This window comes from Volvox carteri, assembly GCF_000143455.1.
Source record: "Volvox carteri f. nagariensis unplaced genomic scaffold VOLCAscaffold_228, whole genome shotgun sequence".
In the NCBI taxonomy this organism is placed as follows: Eukaryota; Viridiplantae; Chlorophyta; class Chlorophyceae; order Chlamydomonadales; family Volvocaceae; genus Volvox; species Volvox carteri.
In genome coordinates, this window is record NW_003307766.1 from 1 (window position 1) to 10725 (window position 10725).

General features: G+C 52.6%; 2 protein-coding genes across 2 annotated transcripts; one reads left to right on the plus strand and one right to left on the minus strand.

The window, feature by feature from the left end:
• Window positions 1-106: 106 nt before the first annotated feature.
• Window positions 107-2000, minus strand: VOLCADRAFT_100914 (uncharacterized protein; the record flags this gene model as incomplete). The annotated part of the gene is made up of 4 exons (XM_002959408.1): window positions 107-229; window positions 1224-1309; window positions 1394-1685; window positions 1926-2000. Coding segments are annotated over 4 exons (576 nt in total), but the record flags the coding sequence as incomplete, so codon positions are not given.
• Window positions 2001-5253: 3253 nt separating this feature from the next.
• Window positions 5254-10426, plus strand: VOLCADRAFT_108622 (uncharacterized protein; the record flags this gene model as incomplete). The annotated part of the gene is made up of 12 exons (XM_002959407.1): window positions 5254-5268; window positions 5509-5647; window positions 6008-6204; window positions 6304-6412; window positions 6611-6692; window positions 7041-7260; window positions 7697-7847; window positions 8332-8373; window positions 8787-8958; window positions 9441-9594; window positions 9972-10105; window positions 10230-10426. Exons 3-12 carry the CDS (start codon window positions 6098-6100, stop codon window positions 10424-10426), a joined length of 1368 nt encoding a protein of 455 aa, XP_002959453.1. The 5' UTR covers window positions 5254-5268; window positions 5509-5647; window positions 6008-6097.
• Window positions 10427-10725: the final 299 nt, after the last annotated feature.

The window sequence follows — 10725 nt, forward strand, 5'->3', positions numbered from 1 at the left end:
CTTCTTCTTCTTCTTCTTCTTCTTCTCCTCCTTCGTCCTCATCTTCCTCCTCCTCCCCTCTCAGCTCATCCTCTCCGTTGTCCAGTCCTTCCACAGCCCTCCTGACCACTTTGTCCCCCTCCCCTTCCCCCTCCTCCTCCTCCTCCGCGCCACCATCCTCGTCGCCGTCATCACCATCACTGCCGCCTGCATGTATCCCAGCAAGAGCTCGCCGTCGGCCTAAACCCACCTGCACATGGCACATGGCACAGCACGCATGGCATGACTTGCGGTTTGCGTGTCCTAATACATATATATATGTGTGTGTGTATATATGTGTGTATATATGTGTATATATATATGTATATATATGTGTATATATATACTTATATATACTTATATATACTATATATAGTAGTAGTATATGATGTGTGAAACAGGGGGGTGTATCTTCGCCCGTGGCAGCTACCCTGCGAAACCCTGCCTTCCCCGGTATTTCGGGGCACCCTCATCCAGTCACCCTAGTCAACTTCTCAGTGGATCGCTCAGGTTCCGCACCCACCACCAGCATCCAACGGAATCTGCCGGGTCGACAGCGGCGCAACTCCATTCCTGGTCGGCTCGCAGGTTAACTTTATCCCAGGTCACCACCGTCCATCAACTAGGGGCGCAATGCCTTCCACCATCGGAAGGACTTTTGACCCTAAGGGGTATCGATCCCGGGATCTCCCGGGGGCAATGGTCGCGCCTTACCAGTGGTGCCAAACCCTAGTATAATAATAATATATACTACTAGTACTAGTATATATAAATATATATATTTATATACATACTTGTCTCATAATCTCCTACACCTAGGGTTCGCACGGCAAAAACTGCAGCTGGATCCAGAAAAAACGGATTGGAGGATGACACAGCAAAATGGACCAGGGTGGCGGGTAGGCGGGGTGGGCAAGAAAACGACTTGAATGCGAACTGTAATTCCAAACTAAAGTTCAGTGCAAATGGATGTGGTGCTAGAAGCTTTGGAGCGAAAAAGCGCCCATTGGCCCATGGGAACTTTGACCCACGGGAACTTTGACCCACGGGTCACATCAAGCCTTAGCTATGAGCCAGCCGTCGAACACGCCTTGGAACCAATAGATCAAATGCAATGCGAACCAAACGAGCAAGCAATGAATGATGTACGGCCTTGTTGCCGTACATGGAAAGAAGGACGTACGACAGGATTGCATATGCCGTACCGGCACTCGGAACTCCGCTGCGGAGGATTCCTCAAAGTCTCTCGGACCACCGACGGGAAAGCCCAAACTCCAGGGGGGGTGCCGACCTGGCCCGTGGGCGGAGGTGGCGGCGGCGACGGGGACAGCGGCGGGACGCCTGCGCCCTGCGCTACTGCTACAAGCCTTGCTACCGGCGCCGCTCCGCTTGCTACTGCCGATATCGGCGGCGCCCAGTACATTTTCCAGGTAGTCCTGCAAATCCTCTTCCAGCACGTCGCTGCTGCAGCCGTCGCCGCCATCACCGTCGTCGTCACCGTCGCTGTCTGCATCAGCGCGCCGGGGGGCCCGCAGCCGCGGTTGATGTTGGGACAGAGACCGCCACGGTTTCTGATGCGGCGACTTGCCGCGAGCGCCGTGGGACCGGCTGAGGCCGTGATTGGTGATCCGCACGCCGCCTATTTGCACATAGGCGGTTTCGAACCCCTAATTATGAGGAGCAGGTGGCGATAGGGAGGAGCGAGGAGAGGGTTCGTTGCGCAAGTGGAAGTTCAACAGTGAAAAAGGTGGATGGACAACCAGTATCCCGTTGAGTTATAGTGTAGTCTTTTGAGGTATTCAAGGATGGACGATTGGATTTCCCCTTGGGACTTAGGGTTCAAGAGTGTCAAATGTGAGCGTTAGCATTTGCGAAGCTTGAGCTGAGAGGTCCTCAACGGGACGAACCTGCTCTGCCATTGCAGGGAACTCCTGCGACTCGCCAACCACAAAAGCTGTATGCTTCTTTTTCCGCCTCCCCATTCTAGTAGTCCTTGAATTTAAAGGGAGAAGTGCGCTACCAGGGCTCTCAACCCTTAAAGCCAGACGGATAAGCGTTAGGGAGTCGATAGGGGAGACGATAATAGCATACTACCTTACAAGTTTTCACAACGAAGTGTGAACGCTCTGGTATTTTCAGAAGTACTGGATACGGTGAAGGTGGTTGCTAAGGTTGTACGGGTCCAAAGTGGGACGAAGGTTGCATTTGGTGGGAGAGGAAGTGTGGAAGGTATGTTTTTATTACAGAGACTTAAGGTGCTTGATAGAGATTTGAGGCGTTTATTTGGCCAGGATCAGGCCCAATCTTGCCATCGTTCGGAGACAGTCGGTGTGTAGGCGCACCGCTTCTCCCACCCGGAGAGGCATCGTCATTCCCCCCCCAGTCGCGGTGCGCCTAGCTTCCCTCCTGATCGCTATCGGGCGAGGCCCATTCGGAAGAGATAGTGGTCACAGGGGGGTTGCAAGTACAGCAAGTGGGAGATACAGAGAGGGGGTGCTGAAAGGGCAGGCAACGGCATTGGTAGACTTTCTCTAGATCTCCAGGCAAGCAAATTTCCTGGAGGCTCCTGTGTCTACCTTCGCAATCTACATCTGGCAGCTTGCAGCAACTCGGCAAGCAGCACCAGGTTGAGGGCGGGGAAAGCCCCGAAAGAAATCCGGATGTGTAGGGGATCACGCGCGGATAATCTATCCGGAATCCGCGGATAATCCCGCACTCATGGCCGTGCATGCAAGGGCTTCACGGCAGGCAGAACACCCTTTAAGTCGCGCAGCAGGGTCACGACGGGAATGAGAACCGGGGTGTTGGCGGCAGTCCATCGCAGATAGCGACTCGGCGCCAACAATTTGTTCTACTTTAGGGCCACAGCATCCGGCTCAGCATGACCCTGCCGGATGAGAATCTGGTGATAAGTGAGCCATAACCGTTGACCGGCAAATCTCCCAAGAACTCCCGCAATACATCGCTACATTCTAAGGATTCTTTCGAATCAGCAGGTTGTAGGTGCTGCAAAGGTTAAAGATGGCCCATGCACAAAGGCGGCGCATGGCAGACCCTTGGGTCCCAGCTTGGCGAGATCGTCATAGCCGCGGCTGAAAACGCGAACCCGAGCATTACGCAACAGCTTGCGCAAATCATTTGGATTCCTTGCTTTCGATTAGCCCACCCACCCACCCATTGATTATTCAGCGAATTATAACTCCAGCGTTTATGCAAATCCTGGGAACCGGTAAATTACCCGTACTTCACACCGTACTTGGCCCTTCGTTGTCGGCGGTGAAGCGGGCGGCACAGGAAGGGGAACAGTGGTTCATACTCTAGATGCTGCCCTCGTTGGTGGTGTGCGCCCATCTACGTTGGCTGTGTACGGTGGACGAGCGCTTAGGCTTCAGTTATGGCCTTTCTGAAGTTGATAGTTGTTGACAGTTTTTCAGCCTGTGCTCCGAAACCTTGAGCTGGTCTAAATGGATCTATACATGCAGCGTTTTTTCGGCGATCATATGGAAGTGCGATTAAGTTATGATGCACCCTGATATTTGTGGGAAGGTTGAAGGTCCACTTGACAGGCAATCCTTGTGGAAACAGGACGTGGACAAAGAAAAACATGACATGTATAAGTATGGATCCACGACATGTGGTTGATGCAGGGGTATCTTGTGCGGCCTGCTGCAAGGTTGCACCGGGCAAGCTGCTGCGCTGCGGGGCCTGCAACAGTGCATGGTACTGTAACCAGGAATGCCAGCGAAAGCACTTTGAGGAGCACAAAGCATTGTGCCGCGCATTGTGGCTATTCCATTCCTAGCAGGTGGGTCTAGTATGCGTTTCTTGCCGAAGCCCCCGCTCGGCAACGTAAGAGTGCCCAAACTAAAGCGGAATCCCTGGAATCACCTCAATGTGTACAAGTATGTTTGGTTGACCTCCTGGCCGTAACTGCTGGCAATGTTGCTTGCGTGTCGAGCTTGCGACGTCGAAGTTTAACTTGTCCGTAACTTAAGTTTTCAAGGGCCCTCGCGTAAAAGTTGTTGTAACACCACTGCGTCCGTTTGCAGAAGGACTTGCCTTTGGTATCCTGGCCGCGCACTGCACACGAGTTCTATATGCAGGTAGTCGGTTACGTATTGTGTTGAGAGGATCACCATGCCTGTGGTCTGCGCAAGATCCTAAAAATCCTACAGGAGTACCTAGTGCACAACCTTGCACGCATTCTGGGACGTCTACGTATCTCGACATGACCGTCAGAAGTCTTCGAAGTCCCCGGCGGCTCCCGTAAGCCGCAAAGGGCAAGCCGCAAAACGCACGAACCACTATCACAACCTGTTATGCCCTATATGCAACATTATTTTCCTTCCAATATGATCATAACTCCAGACCAGGTGCCTCATGGATATGTGCCCCCGAGCCGAATCTTATAGTTTGCGTTTTTGATTCACACATGTTCACACTTTTCCACAGCAATCATCGAGGGTTTCTTGCGAAGCAGCTGGCCGCGGTCATTGCGGTTCATTGTAGGGTGATCGCAATGACCACGCCCAGCTGCTGCCGTACGGTGGCGAAACTGGCTTGCCGTGCATAACGTGCACGACGGAAAATGGTAGTGTGCACACCGCAGTCTGAAGGAAAGGCGGCACCAGCATGTGTGCGTATGTGGAAGTGTTATGTGGGTGGGTGGCAGTGGGGATATGGACAGCTTGTTCAGGCAGCCGGACGCACATCAAGGCGTGAGAACCTCCTAGACTGCCTGAGGGGCCGTATAAACTTTCCTTCGCTAGGAACGGTCGTCCCAGATGACGCGGGACAATGTCTACGCCGTAGGAACGCCAATAGCTCTGTTTTCAGGCTTGCAAAAACACCTCTATTCAGTAGGCAACTTTTGCTCCGAGATTGTAAGATATAACGCCATCAGGTCTGGGCAGCGAACCGTGTAGAAGCGGTAATAGTTAGTCGATTTTCGATTATCTCCATACTCCTAACTTGCGAGCTGCATTGCGCCTTACGTTATACAGTTACTTATGCTCGGAGCGTGGTCACCACTTCTTGTTACAAGCAACTAAAGAACGCGTCTTGCAGCCGCCATAGGGAACCAAAGCATGATTCCATAAGTACGACAGACGTAACAAAGCCCAGCGGTTAACGCAGCAAATTACGAAGACTCTTGATCTAACGATAGTTTGATATTGATAAATACCGATTGGTATTGGAGGTTTACAGATATCCTTAGGCGTACCTCTGGTACGGATGACCGTTGGACCGGTAAGCCAAGGGCTGCCTTAGCAGCGTTACAAGAGAGGTCTGACCGGAATATCGTCTAATTTACAACACAATATATCTCCATATCTTTATTCAAACTCTTTGTGTATATTTCAGGGTTATTTCATTTCGATTTTATTTGTAGTTGCGCGCCATGAAACAATATCATGTTACTTTGGCGAAGCATCGTGCTCGGCCTTCGCCGATGCTAACATCCTGTCCCGTCCGCACACCGCCTGTAAGATCGCCTGTCAGAGCTGCGTCGCCATGGTTGCCACTTTCCTTAACTTTAGCAGCTGCTTCTTCAAGCACAACATTCTCCACAAGCGCCTATGTCACCAAGGAGGCGCGGCGGACAGCGTTTGGACTTGCCGAGGAGCAGGTGCGCTTTCTCCTCGACCGAGGCTGAGCAACGGGATGAGCGAAGAGTGCCCCTAAATTTGAAGGATGACTAAAGGTACCACGATGTCTGTTTTTCATCCTCTACACCTTCGCCAACTCCCCCAGACCTCTTGTCAACCTATATTTGTTCACGTCTACCTGCGTGCATGTCCTCCATTGTCCCCTATTCTGTGTCACCACTGCCACCCACCCACACACCACAAAACACCACCCGCCCACCTCTACCAAACCGTCCACACAACTCCATGATTCCTTAAGAGGAACAACATCTCACCCTTCGGCCTTTTTCTTGATTTCGCGTTCAAACGTGCGTTTCTACTACACATCATTCGTACGACAGGTTCAAGAAGCTGATGCGCCGGTATCAGGCAATCTCCCATCTTGGCTTCGTGGAACCGTCGTTATCAACGGCTGTGGCGACTATCGTGGCATGGAGCATCTATTTGACGGTTTCGCCTGCCTCACCCGCATTCACTTAGACGGCCTGACGGGGCGTGCGACTGCCAGCCAGCGTTTCCTGGACACGGACGCGTACAGGTGAGTGCTTTCAATCGGGTTTATGAACGGAACGCCTCGACTGGTGTGTTATTGCGATCTGGGTCACGGCTCGCTCGTTATCTTCGGGGCCACACACAGGAGCTTCCGGGAAACGGGTCGCATGAAGTACCGCGAGTTCCAGACGCCGGTACCCGCCGACGGACCCGTGGGTCGCGCCCAGGCCGTGCTGGAGAATATCACGGCCCTGGTGGGTAGCTATTCCCGGGGGGGGGGTAAGCAGTTGCGGGTGTCCACACGATGTCCCCTGTACACCTGCACGCCACGTGCAGGTCGTGCATAGCATGCATGTTTAGTTGTGGCGTGTTTCGTATTTCTCCCCCCTCCCCCCCACTCGCTCGTGTTTCGTATGTCCCTACCTCTCCCCCGCACACCCTTCACGACGCAGATGAGCAAGGGCCGGGCCTTCACTGACAACGCATCTGTCAACCTCATCCCGCTTCGAGGAAATAGATTGTTGGCGCTTAGCGGTGAGTGTACGGCATACCGTAGGTGTACGACGTACTTTGCATCGTAACAAGTGCTGTTACACTGTATCCGAAACACGGTATGCTTGCACCTCTAGCTTGCTTTCTCCTGCTGTGTGCACGTAATACTACACTAACATGTTCCTGATGTGTTTGCTACGTCATGTGTTTGTTGATCGAATGCGATATTAATGACAAGCCGTTGATCAAATCGTTGACAAGCTATTGATCAAATCGAGCACACACTTACATACCTACAAATACACACATACACAGACACGTTTCTCTCTCACCCGGCGCTGCTTCCCCAATGACTCCGGGGCCGGGGTGCAAATATCTGACCCGCCTCAGAGAGTCGTAGCGCTGCTTACATCGTGGATCCAGCCACCCTCGCAACCGTACGGCAGGTGGAGTACGACGACGATTTGCCGGGTGACCTGACGACAGCCCACCCCAAGGTGGCACCCGACGGCTCCATCATCAACTTTACTCGCAGTTTACCGTTGGGCGGTTACCACGTGTATCGGCAGGATCCTGTAACCCTGAGACGCACGCGGATTGCTTTCATAGGGTACGGAAAATGTACGGCAGATATTTGGTGATTGTAGTAGATAGTAGATGGTTAACGTCGTGGTGCGAGGTTATACATGTTTGTATGTATGTGCGCCTGTCTCTGTCTGTCTGTCTGTCTGTCTCATCCTGCACCGCATTCGCCGCCACTTCACTGTTTCCTGCTACGTTCTGTACATCTTTAACATCCCCCTAAATTCCTTAAATGCTTTCCCACAAAACAATTCCAATTCCCCCCGATTCCCGAAATCCCCCCAAACATGATCCCCCCCCATGCGTCCTATGCATTCCCTTCGCTCCCTTCCATCTCTATTTTCATTTTCCGAATCTCCTTTCCAAACCCTCCTTTAAAGCCCTGGAACTACCTAGCTCCCACGTTCTTCTCCTCCGCACCCGCGCCTGCTTACCCCCTACCCCCCTCCCTCCCTGCCGTACAGCGACCGCGACCCGGTGGCCCCCTGCTGGGTTCACGACATGGCCATCACCTCCTCCTCCCTCGTGGTCGTGGAGCCCCCGCTATTCTTTAATATGGCCTCACTAATTATCGGGACGAAGAGGCCGTACGCCTTCATGGACTGGAAGCCGGAGGTGGGATCGGGCAAGCTGCCTGGCGGGTGTGTGTGTATGTATGTATGTATGTTTATGTCTTCTGTTATGCATCGATCCGGGCCTGGCGCTGGCCAGGGGCACCTAGCCGTTTAGTACCCCAATAGGAACATAGGTGTGTATGTATGTATGTACGTACGTGTGTGTGTGTTGCCCATATGTATGTGTGCCGTCGTATCTCTCTGCACCACGTGTTGTCATGTCTGGTGACTGACTGACTGACTGACGTGCATGTACGTGGCTCTTCCCCACGAAACCCCGCCTCCAGCCCTCGCTCGCCTCCTCTTTCCGCCCGTCCTCTGCTATCCTTTCTTTTCCGCTTCCTTCCTCTTATCTCACTCCTTTCCCCCACACACTCACCACCCCTTTTTCGCGCTCTGTTTTGTTGTTATTTTTTCGCTGTCCCGAATCCCCCCCCTTCCCCCCCTTCCCCCCCGTCCACGTGCCGCCCTGACACGGACCCCAGGCCGGCAGCCGGGTCCACGTCATCGCATTGGATGGCTCCGGAGTGAGTCGGTTGGGTTGGTTTCGGTGGTTTCGGAGTGCTCGATGGTTTCCAGGCATGGTGGAGGTTTCGGGACTTGATATTCTTGGTTTCGGAGCGCGGCCGTTCCCGTCGTATATGTACGGGAAAGCCGTGTACATGCACGGTGTTGCGATGCCCCAATCCTAGACGTCTTTATTATGCCGTACTTTGGCACTCTTATTTGCACTCGGCTTCTAAATCTGCCCTTGAAAACGTCTTTTCTTAAGGTTGGAGCAATCTAGAAGCCATGAAGTAAATTTTATTTTAAGTCGTACTCCAATTATTTTGTTGCTTTATGTTTATCGAATCCAATTTTTAATTCCTTTTTTGATTCGGGTTTTTCTTAATTCACTCTAAATTCGCTCAGAAAAAGTAAATTTCTTGATGGCCTCCAGGTGGTGACCCACACGGCCCCCCCGTTCTTCACTTTCCACCTCGGCAACGCCTTCGAGCGCCCGTCTGGAACCAGCTCCGGAACCGAAATTTGCGTGGATTTTAGTGTGTACGATGACCCTGAGATCATTAACGATCTGTCCCTGGATCGTCTTAATGCCTTCCCGGGCAAAGGTAGGAGATGTATGCATCGATGGTGGGTGGTTGGCTGCTGGATGGTGGATGGTGGTCGGGGCGCTGGGGCTGCTGGTTCGTGTGTAGTGCGGCAGCCCTTGGATGAGACTTCATAAGGCCCATCCGACCCCGTTCCAGCAGTTGGCGCTTTTGAGACGCCGGCAGTTAAACCCCAACTAAGATTGATGTGCCTGCTATGTTTGACAACTTCCCTTCTACGCAGAAAATTGCAACATTTCTCTAAGACCTTGACATGGGCGCTTCTGTGTGTATGGGGGGGCCAGTTTCTCTAACTCCTCCCACATTCCCATTCCACATCATTCCCACAACCCGACTCCTTTCAAATATCAAACCCATGTTACACACGCACCATTCGTACAGACGTTACATTCTTAATGTGTGTGTGTGTGTGTGTGTTTCGCCGTCTGCCCTCGCCCTCGCCATCCACCCCCCACCCATCCCGCATGACTTAAACATTGAAGACGTATCACCCAGCCGGCTGAGGAGACTGGTCATTCCGCTGCGGGATGCTGCCAGCCGACCGGTGGGTCCATCGGCATTGGCGGCTCCCGTGCCGCTGCTTACCGACGAGGACGCGTACGGCAATTTTTTCGAGTTCCCGGCCATCAACCCACGGTAAGGTCTTGAAAGGGTGAGGTAGCGGATTTGCGCAACGTCATTTCCGTACCATAGTTTTACACCTGTACGATGGGTCCTTGTACAGGTGTCGTACTGGTTCTGGTGTCTGGGGGATTGCAGGAAAACCGATGGAAGGAGTAGAAGGCGGAAGGACGGGGAGATGGACCTGTCTGGCCGTAACTTTATGTGAACGGTTTTATGTGACAGCTTAACTAATGCGATAAGGCGCATTATATGTGATGGCGTTATATTTTGGTGTATTATTGTGTAGACTGTGGAGTCCCCGCTTGGTGTTCATTAATGAGTCTGTCGCCCTTCATTCATTCATTCATTCATTCATTCCTCTTGCTGCCTTTCTGCCTTGGACTCTGTAGATTCCAGGGGAAGCCGTACAGGTACATGTACGGCACCGCTGCCATACGACCGACCAATATGGGCAACGCGCTGGCTCGTCACGACGTGGAAAAAGGGAGCAGTATTGTGTGTTGCATACCGGGAAGCATGCCAGGTGGGTTTTAGGGTTTCCACCACTGTATGTACGTACCCTCGTCGGTCTCCTCCTGTTTCCGACGAACTTCTGTTTTTCCGGCGACGGGAGATATAGCTACCACCCGACGAAACCCCACCCGCAGGGGAGCCCATTTTTGTGCCGCGACCCGACGGGTCAGCCGAGGATGACGGAGTGCTGCTGGCCCTGAAGATCATGCCAGGCGGCAGAAGCGTATTGTGTGTGTATGACGCAGCGGATATGAGCGGGCTGGCGAACGTGGACTTGCCGTTTAACGTGTCGTACCGATTTCACGGCGCTTACGTGGCAGCGAAGGACTAAGCGTGCGTTTGGGGGCCTGGGTCCGCTTTGCGCCGATCGGCACAATGTGAACCGGAACTTGTGAGGAACAAGGTGACTTGTTGAATGAGTGGGAGGGTTATGTGCATTTCACGATGACAATTTAACGATATATAACAAAGAGGGGCGTTTTACCGTTTTATGTTTCCCGGCCGATCCTGTATTTTCAGGGTTTCTTGTGTTGCCAAACCAATTTGCGAAAATCACTTGATTGTGAACACGGCAGGTTGTGCGCGCATGAAAGCGGTGTAGGAAAAATAGTTTGCTGTCTGTGTATTCGT